The 26156-nt window shown below is 39.9% G+C and overlaps 1 protein-coding gene across 5 annotated transcripts in view; it reads right to left on the bottom strand.

Moving 5' to 3' along the window:
• Window positions 1–26156, bottom strand: part of SORCS1 (sortilin related VPS10 domain containing receptor 1) — a 1028639-nt gene that overhangs the window by 414752 nt on the left and 587731 nt on the right. For all 5 annotated transcript variants that reach the window (XM_077455080.1, XM_077455083.1, XM_077455081.1 and 2 more), the window contains exons 4-5: window positions 15304–15462; window positions 9039–9112 (exon numbers count right to left, since the gene is read on the bottom strand). In XM_077455080.1, coding sequence (XP_077311206.1) covers window positions 9039–9112; window positions 15304–15462 — 233 coding nt within the window. The remainder of the gene's footprint in view (window positions 1–9038; window positions 9113–15303; window positions 15463–26156) is intronic.

Genomic DNA, 26156 nt, shown 5'->3' with positions numbered 1-26156 from the left:
AGCATGCAAACCCAGAAGGAAGACCGGGTAAAGACAGAAGCCCTGTCAGCAGTGTCAATGCACTGCTGGAGGGCTTCATTCGAAGGTAAGTATTTCATAATGTGTTAGTATGTGATGCATACTAGCACATTATGCCATTGTCTTGCAGGGTTTTTTTTTTTTTTTGTGTTTTTTTAAAAGGTTGTGGTATGCTTTAAGTATATTTTTGTCTATGAAGTAGCAGCATTAGATGTGTGTTTGTATTAACCTTGTATGTACTGCCCCACACAGATATACTGGAGCAGGGCGGCCCTCCCGCATGAAATCAGGTACCTCTACATGATTTTGTGCACTGGGTCTGTGGCACGCACCCCGCCGGCAACACACTCAAACTGTGATGTCCGCCGAGACCCACTGATCGTTCGGCAGAGAGGCAGAATGGCAGTCTGCCTATATAAACAAGGCAGACCGCCGTTCTGTGAGAGGAAAAGATAGAGATCCTGTGTTTCTGCTAAGCTGCTAAGCATAAACACAAAATCTCTGTCTTTCCCTAGCCAAAGCACCCCAACACCATAGTTAGAAAGAACCCATTAGGAGCATGTTTAACCCTTTGCGCTCCCCTGATGTTAACCCCTTTCCTGCCAGTGTCATTAGTACAGTGACAGTGCATTTTTTTAGCACTGATCACTGTATTAGTGTCACTGGTCCCCAAAAGTGTCAAAAGTGTCATTTAGATGTCCAATTTTTCTGCCGCAATTTCGCAGTCCCGCTAAAAATCACTGATCACCACTACCGGTATTACTAGTAAAAAGAAAAAAAGTTCCATAAATATATCCCATAGTTTGTAGATGCTATAACTTTTGCACAAACCAATCAATATATGCTAATTGGCATTTCTTTTTACAAAAATATGTAGCAGAATACATATTGGCCTAAATTGTACAGTTTTTATTGGGTATGTTTTATAGCAGAAAGTAAAAAATATATATATATATATATATATATATATTTTTTTAATTGTCTGTCTTTTTTTGTATATAACACAAAAAATAAGAACCGCAGAGGTGATCAAATACCACCAAAAGAATGCTCTATTTGTGGAAAAAAAGGACATCAATTTTATTTGGGTACAGCTTTGTACAACAGCACAAGTGTCAGTTACACAAGTAAAGCAGTGTTGTATCACAAAAAATGGCCTGGCCATGAAGGGGGGGTAAACCTTCCTGGGCTGAAGTGGTTCATTTATACTATCTTTGAGCGCAGTGAATTCTTATATTTAACACCCCTTCCATCCTATCTGCACAACAAGCAAGGCTAATTATGTTGTCCACAGAGGTAAACTGAGCAAGAAAATAAGACTACTTGAGACAATCCTACAGAGTGCACAGGACAGCACAACATTTTTGGCAAGATCAACCGGTATTTTTTTATAATTATTGAATATATAGATTCTGTAGATAGATAAATAGATACAATAGATGTACATATAGATAGATAGATAGATAGATAGATAGATAGATAGATAGATAGATAGATAGATAGATAGATAGATAGATAGATAGATAGATAGATAGATAGATAGATAGATACAATAGATAGATACCATAGATAGATACAATAGATAGATAGATAGATACAATAGATAGATACAATAGATAGATAGATAGATAGATAGATAGATAGATAGATAGATAGATAGATAGATAGATAGATACAATAGATACAATAGATAGATAGATACAATAGATAGATAGATAGATAGATAGATAGATAGATAGATAGATAGATAGATAGATAGATAGATAGATCAGTTATTGATACTTTATATGGTTCTCCACACTTCCATAAATGTGTAAATTTGTGTTGTGACAAATAAACATAACCACTTGAGAATTTTTACTAACTTTGGAAAATTGTATATTTCAGCTTCTACTATAAAATATAGAGGGTTTCCAGTGTGCAGTCTCTAAAGATTCACCATTTTACAAGAGTAACTACAGAGGAAGAACACGCCATCTGTGCGAGAATATGCTAGTTATCATAACGTGTAACTGCCTGTATTACCAGAGTCAGGACCTGCCACTAGTCCCTCCTCTCATAAACAATTACAGACTATCTCTATCCAAGATAGACATTGCAGTTTTGCATGGTTGCATTTGCTCATATGTTTAGCCATATGTTGACTTTCTATGGGGGTTATTTACTGAAGGCAAATGTGGTTTCCCACAAAGATAATGCCCAGCCTTGTTAAATATGGTGTGGATTATCAATTGGACATCATGCAAATAAATAAATAAATAAATAAATAGGAAAAAAAAATAAGAGGAAAAAAAATCCCTAATCCTATGCTGACACTAAACTATTCTGATGACAGTATGTAAACAAAAAAAAAAAAAAAAAAGTTTAAAAAAATGTAATTAATTTTTTTTTTTTGACTCAAGCTTTTACCCTTTAAAATCTCCATAGGCGACATTTAAAAAATTCTACAGGTTACACGTTTTGAGTTAGAGGAGGTCTAGGGCTAGAATTATTGCTCTCGCTCTACCGATCACGGCGATACCTCACATGTGTGGTTTGAACAATGCTTTAATATGCGGGCGGGACGGGGCGCATTTAAAATTATAATTTTTTTTCTTATTTTATCTTTGATTTTGATTTTTTTCACTGTTCTTTAAAAAAAAAAAAAGTGTCACTTTTATTCCTATTACAAGGAATGTAAAAATCCCTTGTAATAGAAAAAAACATGACAGGACCTCTTAAATATGAGATCTGGGGTCAGAGAGACCTCAGATCTCATATTTACACTAAAATGCAATTTAAAAAAAAAATTGTCATTTGAAAAAAAATATATAAATAAATAAATAAATAAATAAAATGTCCCTCTAAGAGCTATGGGCAATGACTTGGAGACAGGTGGTGGGGGGGGGGGGGGGGGGGCTATCTTCCCCTCATTCGTCTCCATGTCAGGCCAGGGACAGGTCCAGATCGCCGTTACGGACCTGGGTCCTAACTTTTTTATTCCAAGCAAATTTGTCAAGCCCTGCTATACAAACATTTTTTGCCTTTCATTTCTATTTTAAACTGAATAGGATGTTTTACAAGGTGATCGTTTACAATCACTTTCCTTTTCCAAAATACTGTGACAAAAAAAATGACTGCCTTCTTTCTAAAAAAGGGGTCATTTGGGGATATTTGTACTGTCCTGGCATTTTAGGGCCTCAAGCAATGAGACTGGCTGTCAGTACTGTCAGCATTTGCAAATGGATATACCATAGTTTGTAGACTAAATAATATACACTGATTTGGGTTATTTTTTTTATCAAAGAAATATAGCAGACTATATGTTGGCTTAACCACTTGCCTTCTGCCATATACAAAATGACGTTGGCAAAGTGGTTGCAATATCCTGACTGGATGTCACATGACGTCGCAAGGATATAAAGTCGCTGTGCACCCCCAGGGGCACGCATCACGGCAATCGTTGTTGCAGTATGTCAGTCTGACATACAGCAACTCCGATCTAGGTAAAGAGTCTGACAAAGACTCTTTACCACGTGATAAGCCATGTCCAATCACGGCTTATCATGATATAAACAGGAAGGGACCGGCTTTTCCTCACTCACGTCTGACAGATGCTACCCATTAGTATCCATCAGTGCAGCATTTCTGTGCCCATGAGGGTCGCCTATCAGTGCCCACCAGTGCCACCTATGAGTGCCCATCAGTGCCGCCTATCAATGTCCATTAGTGCCACATATCAGTGCCACCTATCAGTGTTGTCTATCAGTGCCCATCATCAGTGCCCATCAGTGCTCTCATTGGTGCCACCTCATTGGTGCCGCCTTATCAATGCCCATCAGTGCAGCTTATCAGTGCCCATCAGTGAAGGAGAAAACGTACTTATTTACAAAATTTTATAACAAAAACAAAGGAAAACTTTTTTTTTCAAAAATGTCTGTCTTTTTTATTTCGTTTAGCAAAAAAAAAATCGCAGAGGTGATCAAATATCACCAAAAGAAAGCTCTATTTGTGGAAACAAAATGTCAAAAATTTTGTTTGGGTACAGTGTAGCATAACCGCCCAATTTAACCTCCCTGGCGGTACGATTATTTTGCATGAAAATTTGCCGTTTTGTATTGTAGTCCTGTAATTCTTAGGAATAACTCACTTAAATCTGTCCAAACCAGAGTCTAGCAGACATCCCGGGTATGATAAAGTTTGAAAAATGAAATCATAAATTATAATATAATAAATAACTATAAATAATTATACCAAATAATAATATAACAATAATAAAAATTATTCAATAATGTAATCAAATCAAAAACACTGAAATCTGCTCAGTTGCAGAATTGTCACTGTCATTACTTTTGAGTATTTGATGACGGATTTCCCTACAAATCGGTATAGTTCAATTCTGCGAGTGATTCCAATTTATTATCGCTGTTTTCTAGCTGGTCTAAAATCATTTTCAGTGACAGTTTTGGTTGCTATGGACAATCTCCAGTTTCCAGGCATAAAGAACAGTTTTTATAATATAAAACTGCATGCAGGACACAGGACAGACCACTAGGGACAAAGGGGATGTGAAATAATTACATACAGCAATGTAATCTGTAAGATTACATTATACTGTATGTATACTGTGTGTTTCACTTTTTGAATTTGGCGCCGATCTCCGTCCCCGTGCGTCGCAACGCTCACAGGGAACGGAGATCGGCTCCATGATGAATCGAGCGGAGGACGAGCCGCTCGTACAGCAAGGGGACATCGCTGGATCCAGGGGACAAGGTAAGTAAACCTCCTCCTGGATTCAGCGATGCGGTCCCAAGTCTGGCTCAGGGTTACCCGCGTTTGGTGTAAAACTTCCACCCCGAGGCAGACTTGGGAACACCGCTAGGGGGGTTAAAAAGTGACAGTACTGAAAGCTGAAAATTGGCCTGGGCAGGAAGGTGCAAATGTGCCCTGTATTGAAGTGGTTAAATTTGACTGCAAAAGCTTATAACAGAAACTAAGAAAAACTGTGTTTTTATTTAAAAATGTTCTATATTTTTTCATTTATATAGCAAAAAAAAAGAAAAAAGAAAAAAACAGTGGTGATTAAATACCACCAAAAGAAATCTCTATTTGTGTGAAAAAATTATATATATTTAATTTGGGCACAATGTTGTATGACTGAGCAATTGCCAATTAAAGTTGCACAGTGCTGAATAGCAAAAAAATGCCCTGTTCATTAAGGGGGCAAAACTTTCCGGGGGTCAAGTGGTTAAATTTGTGGCACTCTTATCCCTTCTAAACTACTTAAGTGGGGGTGCCCACTAAAAAAAAAAAAAAAAAAAGTCAGCAGCTACAAATACTGCAGCTGCTGACTTTTAATAATCAGACACTTACCTGTCCCAGGGTCCAGCGATGTGGGGGAACAAAGCCCCCATCATTCCCTGCTCCGCTCGCGGCGCCATCATTCTTACTGTGGGCACCTGGCTGTGGCTTCACAGCCAGGCACCCACTGCGCATGCGCGAGCAGCGCAGGGCGCCGTGATACGCCGCAGTCATCTGGGACACGTGACAGGTCCCAGATGACTGTGCGGCGCAAGGGGAAGTGATGTTGCCAGCCCAGGCAACGAAGAAGGCAGACTACGAGGGACCCCCTAGCAACAGGCATTTAGAGGTGAGTAAAAAAATTTTTTTTTTCCAATGATTTTTTTTTTTTTAAGAATTTTAAACTATTTTTTTTTTTTTGGTGGCAACACCACTTTAAGCTGAAAGTGTTGGCCTAACAAAGAAGCAGTGGTGGTTCAGAAATAAGAAGCATTTGGACAAATGTCAAAGAGCTAAAAAATGAGGCCATAAATGTGGCTGTAACTTTGCAATAACTATATTTAATACAAGCCTTCCCTGTAATATGCTAAGATCAATATGGTTGTACGAGCAAAGCAGATCACATACATCTCCTGTCCTTCATGGCCTCTGAGGGATCAGTAGGTTACAGTTTCTCTCTCTTGCTATCCAAGGAATAGCCCAATTAAAAATTATTTGGTGTCACCCACTTTCACAAGATCATTTACATCTCTTTACAGCTCTGTTCATGTTCTGTTTCATTCCTCCCAGAAATACTTCCATGATTACAATCTCACGCTCAAAGCGCGTGGGAGAAACCTTTTGTTCCATTCTTGAAACTCTCGTCATTTGAAGTGATTTCTGACTGCAATAGAGTTCAAAATGCACCATCTCTTTCGAGCTGCTTTGAATTCTTTAGCGGCCTTTATGTACAGTCAACACAATATGTGCTTTGCCATTCCTTACTACACACCATTTATATTTGCGAACAACCTTGTTTTTAATTAGAGGGTACCTAGACCTCTTTTCTATTGATCCTTAAAATCTTGTAAACAATTACCTACAACTTCAAAGCTTTCAGATTTTATATTGAATGAAAATTAAAAAAAAAAAATTGTGACTGGTACACAGTAATACTTTGAGGTCACATGAAACAAAGGGATCCAAGAGATACAAATTTTGGTTAATTAGAGATGATTAAATTATATTGCATTTTTGAAAACACCAAAGTAGGTTTTAGGTTTTCTCTACTTTTACTAGATTTTATTTCTCTAAAGGAAAAAAAAACAATGAAAACTTTAAATTATACCTTTTTTTTTGGTTATTAAAGCCTACATGTTTTATTATTTTTAATATTCTACTACTTTGGGGAATACGTTGCCTATCAAGTCTCAAGACTAAACTCAGCTCGGTAAAATCAACTATAAGCTTTAGCATGCAAATATGATTTCACAAGTCTTTTTTTTTTTTCTTTATCTGAAGCAATAATTAAAATAATCCTTGTAGACCCTTACATGGATTATAAAGGAACTTCCTGTTTTTGAGGTGACAGTGCTCTGTAACTTTCTCCCAGTGGTGCCTTTTTATTGTCATCCTATCACATGGACTTCTGATGGAGACTACAAGTTCTCTCAACACACATCGCCAAGCTTGGTCCACTATTGTCACCAATAGGAAACTGCCCAAAGATGCCACAAATTTCTCAAAGGAATGCCCCCCCCCCATTTGATGTACCCCTGTCATGGTACTATCAGGCTGGTACCCCAGTGTCCAGAAAGACAATGAAGGTCCCTGTCTTCACACATTCTGTCGCTAGCACTCCAGCCAAGAATTGACGTTGGCACTGTTAGACTTTCTGTGAAGAAGCTTACAGTGTGCAGTGAAATTAAAGTAAACAATCTATGTGTAGGAAAGGAACTGGTACAACTGCACAACATTGAACGGAAAGTTAGAGGCCGGCTTAAAGTGGTTGTATGGTCAATTTTTTAACTTTTACCTACAGGAAAGCCTATAATAAGGCTTACCTGTAGGTAAAAAAAATATCTCCTAAACCTGTACGGTTTAGGAGATATTCCCCTCGGTATGCGCCGCTGACTGCAGCGGCGCATGCGCACAAGGGGGTTCTCGCCGTGAAAATCCGGCAGCGCTCGTCCGGCCGGACTGAAATCTCCCGCGCGCATGCGCGGGAGTGACGATATCGCGGCTCCGGCCACTCACAGCGCCGGAGCCGCGATACCCGGAAGAGACGCCGAGGGAGCATGTCAGCTCCCTCTGCGTGGATCGGGCCAGATGTCGGGGCCTCGTTCTAAGGTAAGTATTTCATAATGAGCTAGTATGCGGTGCATACTAGCTCATTATGCCTTTTGCTTTGCAGGTTTAAAAAAATAAATAAAAAATGTGCGGGTTTACTACCGCTTTAAGGTATAGGACCAGAAATAATGTAACAACAAAGTCTGGCGAATGCCCAGGCATTTCCAGGACTTTGCTGTTACCTGCTTTAGCCTTCCAATGCCGCTTACTGAGAATGCCAGCTATAGATGAGGGCGGTGGCAAGATTTTGTTACCATAAATAATGTAGACTTTACTTGCAGGATGCCAGCTGGACGGGCTGTCTATCCTCTCTAACAATCATGTACTTCAAAGTAAGTAACCAAAGTGCTGCTCTTTTGTATTTACACTATGATAGTTTATGACTCTTCCCTTTCATCTATACTACTAATGGGACACCTGTATTACTAATGATGGAATACCTTTATACCTGCAATATTGAGACTAAATACTTGAATTCCCCTTATTTCACTGTATAGTGAGCAGGTTATTCCAGTATATATATTACACATATGTGTCCTTTTGGTGCACTTTTGGTGTCGGACTTTTTGGTACTGCATTGCGGGCTGTTACCTTTTCCTATGAACTATCCAGCTACATCTTATACTTTTTATTATTCTATTTACACTTTTTAATTGCTGCACCATTTTCTACCCAGCACTTTAATTGTCAGCCCCAGTGTTTCCCTGCTCGCACCGCTCACCTTCTGGAGTATAATTTTTATTTTCATTTATGTGTTTTTTTTTTTTTCTCAGGAGTAGTTTTGGGTAAAGGACTATTAAAGCTTCAGTCCACATGAACTTCTCCCCCTCTTTGGGACTGCAGAATTTCCTCCATATCATACCTGCATGACTTCTATAATACTTGCTGGAGCACAGACAAACTATGGGATGTGCCTCGAACACTGGCGGAGTCATACATATCTGCACGGTCCTGTATAACTACTTGTTTTTATCAAATGGTACCTGTGGGTTACTATCATACCTAGTATTGTAAGTATCCATGAACCACGTCTTATAATCACTTGTTGCATTCTTGTCCCATTCACTGCCTAGTTATTACCTAACTGTGACACCTTGTTCCCTACTATTTATCAGATTCTACAAAAACGTTGTATTTACACCCCTGAAGAAGGATATGCTTTGTCAAGCTCCGAAACACGTAGGGTGATTCTTTCCAAATGAATGATACAACGTAACCGAATGTAGTATTAATACTGGTTGTATATATACCGGTTGGTGTACTTTTTAGATGTATACTGTATACTAAACTGCTTTTTGTCTGTTTTATGTAATAAAATAATTTGTATATCATTTTAGTTTGTATGTGCCTTAAAAATCCACCCCCAGGGGATTTCTACTTTTTTGTTATAAATAATGTAGAAGCAATCTCACCAGTAAAATCGATTTGGTGCCACAGACTCGCTCAGAAGCAGCCACCGTCTGCCAAACTCTGATGAACTGAACAACTGGAAGAGAGACAAAGCATATAGTACTCCTGTGTATGACAAACAGTATAGTATACTACACAAAAATAATTTTTACGACATTAAAAAAATAAAATTTAAAAGACACTTGAGTGAAACACTGTACTAAATTGAAGAAAGACCACTTGTAGCCAGATATGGAAATCTTTTTCACAGGTCCTCTAGGTTATGGATGTGGTCTCTTGTAAAATGATGTTGTGCAAAACTCCCTCTCTGAGAAACAAGGAGGGCTGTGCTCTAAACTGACCTGACCTTTTGCAGATATCTAGCTGGCATAATTTATGATGATTTTGCAAAAGTGTCAGCTGACTTCATATGATGACTCCCAGTATGATGCGTAGAAGGTGGTTTTTCAGTCTGAGTGGGTCCTAAATGCAATTTTTTTCTTGCCTGGGGCATATGGCACAAAAGGCCTACGTTGTGTTGCATTTTCAAAGCTTTTGGGTAAGAGTATCTGTTCTCACCCCAACACACCTTAAGAAAGCACTTGAGCTATAGATATGTGAGTTCTTTGATGTTCTATACATTTTCCACCACCCATTCTCAGCCATGGTTCTCTGGAACCCTAGAGTTCCTTCAGAGACTGCTAGAGGTTCTTTGAACTATGGCTAATGGCTGTTTCATTCTTCCTATGTAATGCTAATGTAAGGGGCATTTTTTCCACTGTCCCCAAAATAAATGGTTTTATCAGGGGTTTCCTGAGGCCTGAGAATATTTTTAGGGGGTTCTCTGGGGTAAAAAGCCTATGAAAGGCTGTTTACCACTACAAACTAGCATGTCCCTGACTCTACCTTTGTTTCTAAACCTCATCCTGAAGTGAGCAGGGGGAGGTGAATGTAGACACATTCTAGCTGCTAAGGGCTGAAGACACTGCAGGTTAGCCAGTTAGAAACTGCTGCAGATGCCATCTTGTTGTTTCATTCAGAAAAAAAGTTTATTGCATGACCCTAATATAATGTATATGAGCTTGGTGGACATCTTATTGCAAAACCAGGTGCATAAAATCAAGAACATAGTTATGCAAGCTCCAATTAGCACGTGTTTCCAACCTTATGGTTATGGCTTGTTGAAGGTTAATTTTCTGTTTCAAAATGAATGTGCCCATATGTGCAAAGCCAGCTCCAAAAAGGAGAAAACTTGAGTAACTGGCACAGAGCTTGGACATCAAACCAACTGAATACCTACCTTTAGGATGAGTGGAAACGCCAACTGCATGCCAAGTCCTCCTGTCCAACATCAGTACCTAACCTCATAAATGGCTGAATAAGTATTTTTTTCATAGACACACTCCAAACCCTTGTGGAAAACCTTTCCAGAACAGTGGAAGGTGTTATAGCCTCAAGAGAGGTGAGGAAGAGGGAATTATCATCAGATCAATGCTCATATTTTGGGAAAGAGATGTTCAACAAGCTCATATATGTGTTAGGCATCCACACTTTGGCCATGTGGTGTATGTGTAGATATCCTTTACAGTGGTTCCAAAGTAACTGTGCATAATTACTGTGATCCCCTCTGCTATAGCAAACTATGTTGCACAGTGTATGTTTGTTTAAAATTATGCAGCTAAATACCTTATTTCAGAGCGCCGCTGTGTGGTCACGTGACCTCCCACCACCCTCCTTCCCCGATCTGAGGACTACATCAGAAGGGGCTGAGATTCCCCTCTGACGTCAGCTGGGAGGAAAAGAGGAGAGCGGAAGGAGGTCATGTGACCACACAGCGGCTCTCTGAAATAAGGTATTTAGCTGCATAATTTTAAACAAACACATACTGTGCAACATAGCTTGCTACAACAGAGTTGATTCCAGTACTTATGCACAGTGACTTTACAGCCACACAATATAGTAGCAGAAGAAAGGGGTGGGGCGAGGAGCAATCGTTCTTTTTTTTTTCTTTTTCTTTTTTTTTTCCAAGTATAAAACCGCTTTTTTCAAACACTATCAGCCCTATTCAGCTTTGAGTTTGAGTGTGATATCTTGAGTGCAGCAACCCACAGCAACCTGTGGGTTGCTAAAAGTATTGGTACACCTTCCTTTACATGCACATGAACTTTAATGGCACCCCAGTCTTAGTCCGCAGGGTTCAATATTCTGGGAAGGCTGTCCACAAAGTTTAGGAGTGTGTCTATGGGAATGTTTGACCATTCTTCCAGAAGCGCATTTGTGAGGTCAGGCACTGATTCTGAACAAGAATCCACTCAAATTCATCCCAGAGATGTTCTATGAGGTTGAGGTCAGGACACTGTGCATGCCAGTCAAGTTCCTCCATCACAAACTCGCCCATGAACATTATATTGCCAAAAGTATTGGGCCACCCCTCCAAATCATTTGGTGGAGGGGGGATTAATCAGATTAATCCAGTTGAAGGCTTCTCTTGAAATATGGGAGGGTTCTACTCTTTGCTAACCATTTCCCCACCTGTTATATAAGGATGTATAAGAAAAGGATTTAATTTGTATTCAATCGATTATTAATCACATAATTGATTCCAAACGTGTAAAATTATGGCATTTAAGCCAAGTGTGTAACTTTGAATTTAGATGTGTGTTTGATCTAAAGAAGGGCGTTAATTTGTGAGCCCCGAAATGTAATGAACCTACACATCATGTAATGTTTGTTTGAACTTTGGTTCAATAAAGACATTTTAAGTGCAGCGATCCTCTGGACTTTTGCTTATATATATATATATATATATATATATATATATATATATACACACACACACACACACACACACACTCAGTGGATATAAAACTTCTACACACCCCTGTTAAAATGTCAGGTTTCTGTGATGTAAAAAAATGAGACAAAGATAAATCATTTCAGAACTTTTTCCACCTTTAATGTGACCTATAAACTGTACAGCTGAGTTGAACAACTGAACATCAAACAGACAAGTAAAAATAAAAAAACGAAAATAATATGGTTGTACAAGTGTGCACACACTTAAACTAATACTAATAAAAACACTCCAAATCTGTCAGATTGTGAGGTCATCTCCTGTGCACGGCCCTCTTCAGATCACTCCACAGATTTTCAATCAGATTCAGGTCTGGGCTCTGGCTGGGCCATTACAAAATTTTAATTTTCCTCTGGCAAAGCCATTCCTTTGATTTGGATGGTATGCTTTGGGCTGTTTTTACGGTTTTGTGTCAATATTGACTTCTGACTTACCACTCTACCCCATAGTCCAGACATAGGAGGAATACAGGAGATTGCTGTCACATGTACCACACAGCCAGTAAATGCCAGATATTCCTGCAGCTCCTTTAATGCTGCTGTAGGCCTCTTGGCAGCCTCCCTGACCAGTTTCTTCCCGTCTTTTCATCAATTTTAGAGAGACGTCCAGTTCTTGGTAATGTCCCTGTTGTGCCATATTTTCTCCACTTGAGGATGACTGTCTTCACTGTGTTCCATGGTATATCTAATGCCTTGGAAATTCTTTTGTACCCTTTTTCTGACTTTTAACAATGAGATCCCTCTGATGCTTTGGAAGCTTTCTGCGGACCATGGCTTTTGCTGTAGGATGCCACCAAGAAAATGTTAGGAAAGACCTACTAGAACAGCTGTACTTTATTTGGAATTAATCAGAGGCACTTTAAAAAACAGCAGGTGTGTAATGATCCTATTTTACCAACAGTTTGAATGTGATGGCTTAATTTTGAACATATTATTTGTATTATCAGTTATAAGAGGGTGTACACACTTATGCAACCACATTATTTTATTTTTTTATTTTTACTTTCCTCTTCCTAAAAGATTTCAGTTTGTTTTTCAATTGAGTTGTACAGTTTATAGGTCACATTAAAGGTGGAAAAGGTTCTGAAATGAGTTATCTTTGTCCCATTTTTACATCACAGAAACCTGTCATTTTTTTTTTTTTTTGTTTGTAATACATTTTTATTCAAAAGTTTAACAAATTTCTTAGGATACAAATAATATATTGATACAGAAAGATCCATGCACTCTCAAAGGTAACCAAGTGTCAGATCCTTATGACTGTATTACAAAAAACAATTATAAAGTTAAATCCAGTTGAATTGGGCTGCTGCCTAGTACAGAACAATCTTCTCTTCTTGGAATAAACTTCTCTGTGGTATAAACTATTCAGGAATTTTGCTCCGGAAAACATCTCAGTAACGTTTGATCAAACTGTAGCGCCTATAGCATAACCCGAGGCCAGGGCACTTATTACCAAGTTTGATCTGGTACTTTGAGTCACTTTACGTAGCTCCCACTTCAGCATCAAAGAAACCTGACATTTTAACAGGGGTGTGTAGACGTTTTATATCATATACAGTGGTGTGAAAAAGTGTTTGCCCCCTTCCTCATTTCCTGTTCCTTTGCATGTTTGTCACACTTAAGTGTTTCGGAACATCAAACCAATTTAAACAATAGTCAAGGACAACACAAGTAAACACAAAATGCAATTTGTAAATGAAGGTGTTTATTATTAAAGGTGAAAAAAAATCCAAACCATCATGGCCCTGTGTGAAAAAGTGATTGCCCCCCTTGTTAAAACATACTATAACTGTGGTTGTCCACACCTGAGTTCAATTTCTCTAGCCACACCCAGGCCTGATTATTGCCACACCTGTTCACAATCAAGGCATCACTTAAATAGGAGCTGCTTGACACAGTAAGGTCCACCAGAAGATCCTTAAAAGCTACACATCATGCCGAGACCCAAAGAAATTCAGGAACAATTGAGAAAGAAAGTAATTGAGATCTATCAGTCTGGAAAGGGTTATAAAGCCATTTCCAAAGCTTTGGGAATCCAGCGAACCACAGTGAGAGCCATTATCCACAAATGGCAAAGACATGGAACAGTGGTGAACCTTCCCAGGAGTGGCCGGCCGCCCAAAATTACCCCAAGAGCGCAGCGACGACTCATCCAAGAGGTCACAAAAGACCCCACAACAACGTCCAAGGAACTGCAGGCCTCACTTGCCTCAGTTAAGGTCAGCGTTCATGCCTCCACCATCAGGAAAAGACTGGGCAAAAATGGCCTGCATGGCAGAGTTCCAAGGAGAAAACCACTGCTGAGCAAAAAGAACATCAAAGCTCGTCTCAATTTCTCCACAACACATCTTGATGATCCCCAAGACTTTTGGGACAACATTCTGTGGACCGATGAGACAAAAGTGGAACTCTTTGGAAGGTGTGTGTCCAAGTATATCTGGCGTAGAAGGAACACTGCATTTCATAAAAAGAACATTATACCAACAGTAAAATATGGTGGTGGTAGTGTGATGGTCTGGGGCTGTTTTGCTGCTTCAGGACCTGGAAGACTTGCCGTGATAAAAGGAACTATGAATTCTGCTGTCTACCAAGAGATCCTGAAGGAGAATGTCCGACCATCTGTTCGTGTACTCAAGCTGAAACGAACTTGGGTTCTGCAGCAGGACAATGATCCTAAACACACCAGCAAGTCCACCACCGAATGGCTGAAGAAAAACAAAATGAAGACTTTGGAGTGGCCTAGCCAAAGTCCTGACCTGAATCCTATTGAGATGTTGTGGTATGACCTTAAAAAGGCCGTTCATGCTCGAAAACCCTCTAATGTAACTGAATTAGGACAATTCTGCAAAGATGAGTGGGCCAAAATTCCTCCAGGACGCTGTAAAAGCCTCATTGCACGTTATCGCAAACGCTTGGTTGCAGTTGTTGCTGCTAAGGGTGGCCCAACCAGTTATTAGGTTTAGGGGGCAATCACTTTTTCACACAGGGCCATGATGGTTTGGATTTTTTTTCACCTTTAATAATAAACACCTTCATTTACAAATTGCATTTTGTGTTTACTTGTGTTGTCCTTGACTATTGTTTAAATTGGTTTGATGTTCCGAAACACTTAAGTGTGACAAACATGCAAAGGAACAGGAAATGAGGAAGGGGGCAAACACTTTTTCACACCACTGTATATGTATTTTAGCTCATGAAATCATAACAACAGTAAGTATGTGTAAATCAGGAGAAAAAAATGTGAGCTGTGTCATCCGTCTGCATTGAGTAATGGGTATATTTTGGGCGGGTTCCGAGTTGGCACCTTAGCTGCTCTCCCATTGAGAGGAAGTAAAGTTGAAGTGATAATTAGATGTAGTTAATGATTTCAAAGACTCCAGTCTAAAAATATTCTACGTTCTTATTAGAGTGAGGTTCTCGATTGCATCTCACCTTTTGGTCTTGGCTGTAGGCCAGGATCCAGTCTTCTTGCTTGGGATGAAATAAAAGGCTCTGTATGTAAAAATTGAGTCGGTACTTTTGGTAGGTGGCCCCTTCGTCAGAACTAATTAGCAGACTGCTTTCTATCTCTGGGTCAGTTAACAGCATGATCTGTAGAAAGAAAGATACAATAGTCAACACAGTACTTGACCAAAGTAACAAAAGGTAATGCACAGTATTATAATAAGCCAGGCAAAAAACAATACCTTAATTATAAAGTGATACTTTTATCAAGAATTTGAAATACATGAAATATAATATTTGTATTATTAACTTTACCAAATTTACATAATGATTAGCTTTGCAAAATTATATTGGATAATTCATGTATTTACAGCCATCCTTGGAAAGGCTTAACTGTTTATGAACATTCCTAAATTTGTACTGACAACTTATTATAGTATTGTCAACAGTACATATCCCTTGGACATTTTTGTTTCATTTGTTTTTGTTTTTTTTTTCAGTTTTCTTTTTGGGTCATTCTTTATGATCGAAATTCGTTATTTCGAATAAATGTGAAACTTCTGAAAAAATTTAATTTGTTATGTTCCATTCGTTTAGATGTGGTATTCATAAATTTGAAAATTCATAAATTTGGACATTTAAAAATTTGAAAATCCAAAATAAAAACTAACTAATAATAATTAACTATTAGGTATTAGGTGTTGGAATTTCCATTTACATCTGGCTGTTTATGAACGTAAAGAATACAAATGTATCCAATTAACCAAAATAACTAAAGCTGCATCTTAATGAATGGAGCATAACAAATTAATAATAGTAATAATAATTAGAATAAGCAGTTTTTATTAATATTAATTTTTACTTATTATTATTAATTCATTACATTCCATTTGTGTAGATGCAGCATTCGTCATTTTGGATAATTCTTAAATTCGTATTTGTTATGTTCACTAACTGCCAAATTTGAAAGGAAATTCCAATACCTATAATTTGATAGTTAGCAATATTTATTATTATTAATTAGTTAATATTTCGGATTTTGTAATTTTCAGGATGTGGTCATTTTCAAATTTTTGAATTTACGAATTTTCGAATTTACAAATTCTCGTTTTCAGAAAAAATTGTTAAACGGGTTTTCATTAATTTGAATATTTCCCAATAACAAATTTGTTGAATTTCACTGGAAAACAAATTCAGAATGAAACAAATTGCACATATCTATTATCCCTTATACACATATGTAAACTTGGTAGCACATTGTGTTACAATATAGGAGACTCTGTGGTAACTACTAGCTCTAAGGTTAGCCATACATGGTTAGTTTTTCTTCATTCAGTCAGCGGACTGAACAAAAAAAATGAAGCTTCCTCGATCAACGCGTAAGAGGTGGATGAAGGAATCTTCTCCACCAGGGCAATGCATTCTGACAGTGGCACCCGCCACTGTGTGAATACACTGATCAGTAGCTGCAGCTGATTGGTTGCTGATCAGAAAAAAATTCCAACATGTCTTTTCAGCACAAGTTGATTAAACACAAATTAACTTTTATTGAGTGGGGAGACCACACTCTGATCAAAATGTGGCTGTTTCCTGCTAAGGAAGTTTTTTAATGTCTTTATTCCAGAAGACTACTAAATTACAATCTTTAGCACTTCTTGGCTTGGGTGGTAAAGGGGGTGGGTGGATCTAAATTTTACACCCAAACCTTAAGATTGTAAAATCAGTTGATGCTGAAAAATACTGGTAAGTTGGGATGGGCGAGCGGTTTGGGCTGAGCATAAGTTTGGCCCAAACATCACCTGTTCGGATGTTTGCCGCACACCCAAATTTCTGGTATGCTTGGCGAGATATTCACCTGCTGAGTGTACAGTCAATAGATGGTTAAGGAGCCACCGCGTCTTTAACAATGGAGTCATCAGCTGTCAGCGGGCTTCCCCACGGACAGCTGAATGAAAAAAAAAACATTGCAAAATTAGCCGGCATTAGAAAATGTAAAAAAAAAAAAACTGTGTAGGGTGCCATCCCCAGGCCCTTTGGATCTGCACCCCCCCCCCCAATCCACACCAGACCCTTATCCAAATAATAAGCAGCCAGGCAGGCTAGACTAAGGGTACGCCCTTCCCCCCCGCCCCCCCCCCCCAGCATTATCTTTAAATTATTTTTTTTTCATTTTTATTGTTTAACTTTACGCATCATTAAAATAACTGCTCCTGTAAAAAATGTGTTTTTTTTTTCTTTAAATTGCACTGATCCTTGTCCCCCAGGGCATGCATATAAGCCTTCAAAATGGAGATTTTTCAAGTTCAAGTCCTATATACTTTGATAGAGTTTGCGGCTCGGGTAAGAACTTTTTACACATTCGGGACTTCTGGGGCGAACCGAACCGAGGGGTGTTCAGTCGATCACTACTGGTAAGCTACTCAGCAGTTAGCTGAAGAACTAAAAGTAAAAGTATATTCCCTGCACTTCTGCTCTTCCCTAGCAAATACTATGTACATCACTGGTCCCAACTGACTATGTTAACTGTTCTCCAGCTGCCTGTCCTTGATTTAGATATCCTTAATGTTAGGATCAATTACACTATTGTCTCAATTAACACTGCCAGGTGCAACAGAGAGTGGTCACTGGAAAGTCCCATAAAAATTCTGCTATGGGCACCATGATTTGTAGTTAAGCCCTGGTGCTAACAGTGGGTTTATTTGCTATTAAATGTTTTCTCTTCTTTTTGTACTCTATGAACAATAAATATTTTGTATTGCAGTGGCGGCTGGTGGTTTTATGTGGGGGGAGGGTGGCAAACAACCACAACCCCCGAGCGGCGGGCAGCACCTAACACCCCCTCCCCACAAGCATGCTCGCTCACTGTCTGCCACTAAGCCCATCTAGGTGGCAGGTGGTGGGCTTTGGGTAGTGGGCATTGGCTCCTGTGTCCTCTCCTCCATCACAGCGGATTCTGCTGTGTGTCTCCTCCCCTTCTCATATGTGTCCAATAGGATTGCCTGTCCTTTCAGCCAATCGGATGATGGGTCTCAAGACCCATTTTATGATTGACTGGGAGGAGGATCAGTGTTACAATAGTGAATATTCAATGCACTTGCAGACTTACAGAGGTCTATTTGCCTTTAGAAAATCAACTCCATCAAATCTTGCAATTTTAGGTTTCCCTTGATATACATTTAGCAATAGGATGTACACATAATTTAGATATAATATAAAATTATAAAGTAAAATTAAAGTATCTTAAAAAATCTTAAAAAATAAACAACAAACATGTTATACTTACTTGCACTTTGCAATGGTTTTGCACAGAGAAGCCCCAATCCTCCTTACCTAAGGTCCTAATGGCTTCTCCTGTCTTCAAGTACCAGCCCCCCCCCCCCCCCCCCCCATCCAGCATTATGGCGGACACGTTGGACAATTTTGACACATTTTTGGGACCATTGGCATTTTTACAGCGATCAATGCTAGAAAATTGCATTGATTACTGTAAAAATGTCACTGGCAGTGAAGAGTTTAACCTCTAGGGGCAGTGAAGGGGTTAAATGTGTCTAGTATGTGCTCTAACTGAAGGGGGGAGGGGACTGTGCAGGGGAGATGACAGATCATCTGTTCATACTCTGTATGAACAGATGATCTGTCTGTTCTCCCCTCAGAGAACCGGAAACTGTGTGTTTACACAGACATATCCTTGTTCTCAGTGTGCCCTGAGCGATCACGGGAGCCCGTGGTGATCGTGAGGCACTCGCATTGGCTCCGTGGGCGAGCTGTGTGCATGCCCCCTAGTGGCCATCTATGGTACCGACCATTCGCGCAGCCGAGTCATGTTGCCACAGTACAACTGTGGCGGTTGGTCGGCATGCGATTAATCATACATGTCCTTGGGATTAAAATGTTTTTTGAATCTGAATCTGACAATACAATATTTTTTGCCATTTTGGAATTATAACACCAAACCAGGCTTACAGTGCTGACCCCTCCGTTTGAGCTGTGCAGATGTTTAGAGGAGTTTTATATTAAAGCCAATTCAGGTATGTATACTAGCTGTCTTTAAAATAAATTCATGTTTTTATTTTCTTTTATTAAATTGTTACTAAACCCACAACAGTAAAATCAGTCTGAAGTGAAAGTAAAGGCGTGCCCTGTATCCTGTAAATGCAGGATGTTTTATTTGAAGTTTCAGCAATAAAATAATGCCAGCGTGTTTCGGGGGAATAAGGTCTCACCCTTCATCGGGGCTGTTTGGAAGCTGTTTGTTAGTCCCCCAAAACTCATTGGCCTCGTTTTATTCAAATAACTTCAAATAAAACATCTTTGATACCTTAATTATCTGCATACCGGGTGCTCTTTTACTTTCACTTAGTTCCAAGTGAACAGAGTCGACCACAAGGCCGTACCCCGAGTTAGCAACCCAGGCACTAACAGGGCTCACCAACACCTTTTCCTCCAACCAGGCATGGACCTCTGGAAATCAACTTTTCCTATCTACCCTACATAACATACAGCAGTGACTGATCGATTCAGTCCAGCGTGATCTACACCTCCTCTCCTAAGCTGTATATGCAGTAAAGCATGCTTATTATTCTCATAGTGGATCCTAAGGGGTTAATACTTTTCACAGTATAAAAAGGCTGTTTGATCCTGTCTTCTCTGATCCTCCCCTTTTCCCACTGTCGCCAATTCATCTGCTGATAGTACAGAGAACTAGGAGGCACTCTGCACATGCTCAGTTTGGTGTGTATTACTAGAGAGTTTTTTTTTGCATGTGATCAGCACGGGCCAATTAGCACTGTCCAGACAGAGGGTCAGGGGTCATGCAGCCTCATGGGACAATCAGAGGAGAATGAAAACTCCTCCTACAAGCTTTAACCAGACACTGATAGAAGTCACAAGACTGCTATGTACTGCTGATAAGAAAAAGGTATTTAGCAGTTTATATTGACTAAAACAATTGCATTTCCATGTTCTGTGTACTGTGGGAGACCATAGTTACATAGTTACATAGTTACATAGTTAGTCAGGTTGAAAAAAGACACAAGTCCATCCAGTTCAACCTTAATAGTGAATACAGGGTCCTGGGTTTAGTAACACTTTAAAGAATACAGACTGTCTAAACAGGAATAAATAGCAGTGTTTTATATCTGTCAGGAAATGGGCTTTAGTAAAATTAGATGACATTGGGTTACATTGGGAAAACAGTTAAAGCAAGAAGCAGACAAAAGAAATATTGTATACACTGTTAATGGTTTTATGCCAACAGTCAGTCTTTTTGTTTTTCAGCAGCACTATAATATGATTGATAGCTGAGATCTGATTAGTTGTTTTGCCTAACTACTTTGAAATTTCTTTTGCAACAGTATCAATCATTTTTAATGCCTCTCAGTGTTACATTGAAGAACTCTAAGGATGAGTTACTCTTCAATGCCCAGTTCTATTTCTCCATCAAATTTGATGCTACAAAATAATGCCTGTTGTCATAAGGAAACTACAGACACATGGATTTAATGAAGGAATGCAGATTGCGAATGCAGTCCTAAGAGGCTAAAAATGATTTGCAATAGTAAGCTGGCATAAAACGGGCTTTGCAATCTTGTGCGCTTTGAACACTTCAGCAAGCGTTAGCCAAAGTCACTTTGTTTAGAAAAATACCCTTAAGTCCAGTTATAAATTGATAAAAAAAAACAATTCCAGGCATTTTAAACACCACAAGTAGAAAGTAAAGCATCTTCCCAATTTATAAGTAACATTTCATTCTGTAGCAGATTCTGGAAAGTTAAACCACCGGTTTCTCTCTCAAAGACTGTATAGATGAGCTGTAATTTTCAGGTCCACACATCCATCATCACCATCACTGCGGGGACTGTTGCACCCCCCAGTGCAACAAAGCTATATCTAAAGCCTAAAGCGTTTGTAAGCATATATTTTTTTTTACAAACATGTTACACTTACCTGCTCTGTGTAATCGTTTTCCACAGAGCAGTCCCGATCTTCCTCCTGCGGGGTCCCCGCTGGTTCTCTAAGCCTCTCCTCTTCTCAGTGTGCCACGATAGGAAGCCTCTTTCCATTGGAGCACACTCAGGGGCTCAATCCCGAGCTGGGCTGTGAGTGTCTATTGACCCACCCTGCCTCTTTTCTGCTGCAGCCTCTGTAAGCAGAGAGAGGAGAGACCCACTGCAGATGGCATAGCACTGGATCGAAACAGGTCTCAGGTGAGTATAAAGGAGGGTGAGGGGGCAATAAAAACACTAGGACGTTTTTTTACCTTACAGTGATTGTAAAGTCGAATTTATTTATTTATTTTTTTGAAATAACAAACATGTTATAACTTGCCTGCCCTGTGCAGTGAGTGGCCAAGATCCTCCTCTTCTCGGGTCACTCTTCTGTGCTCCTCCCTCCTGTTGAGTGCCCCCATAGCAAGCAGCTTGCTATGGGGGCATCCAAGCTGAGCCAGAGCTTCCAGTGTGCATTCAGACACAGAGCTGTGACTCGCCCCTGCCCCCTCTCTCTCCTGATTGGCTGACTGGCTTTGATTGACAGCAGGAGTCCACCGCGCTACGCTGCTGTCTCAGCCAATGAGGGCAACTGATACACTCTTGCAACATCACTGGATAAAGATGGGCTCAGGTAAGTATGAGAGGAGCTGAGGGGGGCTTCTGCACACAGAAGTTTTTTTTATAGAATGCATTAAGATTAAAAAAAAAACTTCTGCCTGTACAATTCCTTTAATGCATATTCAGCATGTAACATGTTACAAATGGACCGGCCCGCACGCCTCCTTGATTCCTGCTTTGACAGCTAGTGGGGTTCTTCTACCCCTGCTAGCTGTCACAATTTTACTACAAGGTCCAGCAGCCTTTGTGGCTGATGGCTTATAAACTACTGTGTGAATTTTTTGGTTTGTCGCTTTTAAAAAATGAGAAGTAAACTAACATCCCTCCAAGAAAGTCATCTTTATATAGCTATCAGTTACCCCAGTCAGGAGCTTTAAAGAAAGTTGGCTTGATTGTTTTATGTTCCTAAAAATTACAGAGGGTTACATAAACCTGTCCCTATTGTCCTCTTCTATAAGTCTAGTGTCTATTTACTTTTAATGATATTTGGTTTTAGTTTTGGATAGAATTAAGGAGGGTTTAAATTCCTATCAAGTTTTTATTGCTGGAAATAAAAGAAAGGTGCAAGGCACTTGATCTCTTGAAGCAGTAGGTGTTCTCTATCAGGTCGTAAGTTGTGTAGAGGAAATAATTATCCTCGGGGTGGCTATTTCAGAGTGTCTAATACAAAAGCTCATACCACCCTGAGATCTTTCTGAAACATATATGGGTTAAGAGCTTTAAATAAATCCAATGTGTTTTTGGGAAAAGACCTTCCTCAGGGCATGAGCAGTGGATGTTATTAGAGTCACAATGAGATTCAGTAAGAGACTTTTCTTACGGCTTGATAAAGACTGTCATCTCATAATGGCAATAGATTAACAGCCAGCTGCATTCATACAGTAATTAAGATTTGACAGTCTTCATCAAGCCCCAACAGAGGTCTCCTATTGCATCTCATTGTGACTCTAACATCCACCATCCACTACTCAATCCCTGAGAAAGGGGGAGGCCTTTCACCCATAAAGCATCGGCTGTATTTGATGCTCCTAAAGATGAAACATTTCAAAAAGACCTCTGAGTGATATGAACTTTGTACTAGGCACTCTTCATACCCACCACAAAATTACCTGCCGAGTGCCCTTTCTTGTCGCAATCAGAGAGGTAGCAGCCTAGAACCAGAACAAGGTCCACCTACGCTATACTTTCATTATGGATCAGCTCCTTTGAAGGAAGATTTTCTCCAATGTATATTGATCAGAACCAAATCTCACTTCTGTTGGATTGGTACTAGACATATGCAGGCTGGAAATGTTTGTTTCATTTCATATGCATCAGTTCATTGAAGAATTTTGTTTTGTCATATTCGTTATGTTGAACTGATTCCTTTTCTGCATTTGTTTTGTGTATTCATTGCTTCGGTTGGATTCTTAAAATTTTGCAGTTTCTCCTGGAACATTGGTATATATTATTGAATCAGGTGGATTCAAATCAAAAGGATTTAATATTTCTGGATGCTTAGTCCAACCCACCAAGAGAAATGGCTGATTGGATACCGACTATCAAATATCAACTGATACCATGTGCATCCAAATTAACGAATGAAAAGAAATTCGGATCCATTCGTTATCTGAATCAGAATTATTAAACAAATTTTAACATTTTATTAATTCCCCCATGGGGCTCAAGTACTATCGCTTCATGTGACATCATCTGAATGAAACAAATGCATTCACTTCACATTTGCATACATTTGAGTCTCCAAAAATGTAACTTTTGTCCGAAAAAGAAATCGTTCCAAAACGAAAAACATGTCTGGCACTATCACTCCAACATCAGACATGATTATCCTCAAGTAGCTCTCCCAGGAGTGGTGGCTGAAGATCAGCTCTTGATGTGATGTGGAACTTGATGTGCATTAGTAAAGTGTCAAAATACATATAAACTCCAAAGGTGATTTTATTCAAATTCTTTTAGCATAAAATGTAACACATTTGGGGTTTAAAGCGACCCTTTTATTCAGGGCTTGCCAATGTTGACACAAGTGTACTGGGCTGACAGAGCTGGAGAGATCCTGCAGTGAAATTAATATAATCACTCTAGATGCTGGACAAGCCTGATGAAGGGGTACCCTTTGAACTTCAAAGTTTGAAGCCCCAAAATGCTTAAGATATCAAATCTGGAATTTATATGGTCTGCTTTTAAGAATTGTTCCTTACCAGGTTTGTATTGCTGTCTGTGGCTCCACTGGTGAGATTTACCTTCATTAATGGGTCATGGAGGCCATTGTCTCTAGGCCATAAAGCAGCCTTTCTCAAAGTCTTCAATATAGGGGAACCCTTGAAAAAATGTTCCAATCTCGAGGAACCCCTGGTAAAAATATCTACAACTTATGATACATTAGTGTGATGTCATTGGGAAGAATGCACCCCCCTTACAGATATTTAAAATGAACGACTTGTATAGCACTACCTATGTGAACTGAATCGCCTCAGGGCGCTTTCTTGCCACCAGAGTCCATATGCGGTCCTTTACCCCGTAAGGTCCTGACACACTTACAAACACATACAGGCCAATTTTTTTCAGACAAGGTCTATTTAACCTACCAGCATGTCTTTGGAGTGTGGGAGGAAACCCACGCAGGCACAGGGAGAACATGCAAACTCCAGGCAGATGGTGTCGTGGTCAGGATTTGAACCAGCAACCCTATTGCTGCTAGGTGAAAGTGCTAACCACTACACCACTGTGCTGGTTCAATGGTGTCAGTGGGAACTTATCTGAGAGGCAAAAATGTCCCCTTTGCTCAAGGAACCCCTGGCAACTTTCTAAGGAATCCTAGGGGTCCAAACAAACCCTGGTTGATAAACCCTGCCTTAAAAATCCAAAATGTTGTCATATAACAGGAATAGGGATAAACCTATGTTGGTGACAACTAATGCCATGTACACACGATTAGACTATCCGGTGGACTTAGTCTGGCAGAAAAACCGCCGTAAAGTCCGCTGGACTGTCCGAATGAGTGGACCTGCCCACACACAGGACTTTTCCGGTGAAATGAACGGACTTGCCCACACACAGAGGAAAGTCCGTTCATTTTGAGCGCAGCTCCAGGTAGCTAGTGAAGGAAGTCAATGTCGCCACCTTCGGCGGAGAGATTGACACGTCGCTGGCCCCGTCACCTGGTATGGACTTAAAGGGGAAGCCCTACGCCAAAAAAACGGCGTGGGGGTCCCCCCTAGTTCCATATTAGACCCTTATCCGAGCACGCTACCTGGCCGGTCAGGAAAGGGGGTGGGGACAAGCGAGCGCCCCCCCCCCGAGCCATACCAGGCCGCATGCCCTCAACATGGGGGGGTGCTTTGGGGAAGGGGGGATAAGGGCCTCTTCCCAACAACCCTGGCCGTTGGTTGTCAGGGTCTGCGGGCGGGGGGCTTATCAGAATCTGGGAGCCCCTTTTAATAAGGGGGCCCCCAGATCCCGGCCCCCCACTCTATGTGAATGAGTATGGAGTACAATGTACCCCTACCCATTCACCTGTGAAAAAAATGTAAATAAAACACAACACGCAAGGGTTAAAAATATTTTTTCCTGACCAGCTGGGTAGCGTGCTCGGATAAGGGTCTCATATGGAATATTGACTTCCTTCGCTAGTCCCAGCTACCTGGAGCCGTGCTCAAAATTAACTGACTTTCCTCCGTGTGTGGGTGAGTCCGTTCATTTCAAAAGTACAGCGGATGCGGACCTAGTTTGTCCACCAGACTAAGTCCGCCGAATAGTCTAATCGTGTGTACGCGGCATAAGTCTGCCAAACTTTTGCGCCGGATTGTTTGATCGTGTGTACGCAGCATAAGAGGGAATATCTTCTAGCTTTGGAGGGATCCAATGTTACTTATTTCCGTGGGAGAGGATGTGACGCTGCATGTTGGGATGCCAAGAGAGAGAAAATAAAAAAAACTGTGTCCTAACAACTCTCTCTCTAGAAATGCTAAAAACAGTACTTTTGGCTTTACATAAACTTTACCATAGCCCATCTGATTTAATTTAAAACTGAATTGTCACTTCAGGGAGAACCAACACTTATATCATAATGATAACAGTATCAACACCATACAAGGTCACCTAATTAAAAATCCGCACTTCAACGATCAAAATATCCTCACGCGGTAGAACGCATGAAGACATTAGACAGACATTACCTTTCCCATGACACAGAGAGGAAAAACACAAGCCAACAACTGGAACAAATAATGCCTA

The sequence above is a fragment of the Lithobates pipiens genome, unplaced genomic scaffold, assembly GCF_037356315.1.
Source record: "Lithobates pipiens isolate NorthernLeopardFrog02 unplaced genomic scaffold, aLitPip1_a1.2 Scaffold_25, whole genome shotgun sequence".
NCBI classification, from domain to species: domain Eukaryota; kingdom Metazoa; phylum Chordata; class Amphibia; order Anura; family Ranidae; genus Lithobates; species Lithobates pipiens.
The sequence above is the reverse complement of the archived record's forward strand: the minus strand, read 5'-3'. Positions and strand labels throughout refer to the sequence as shown.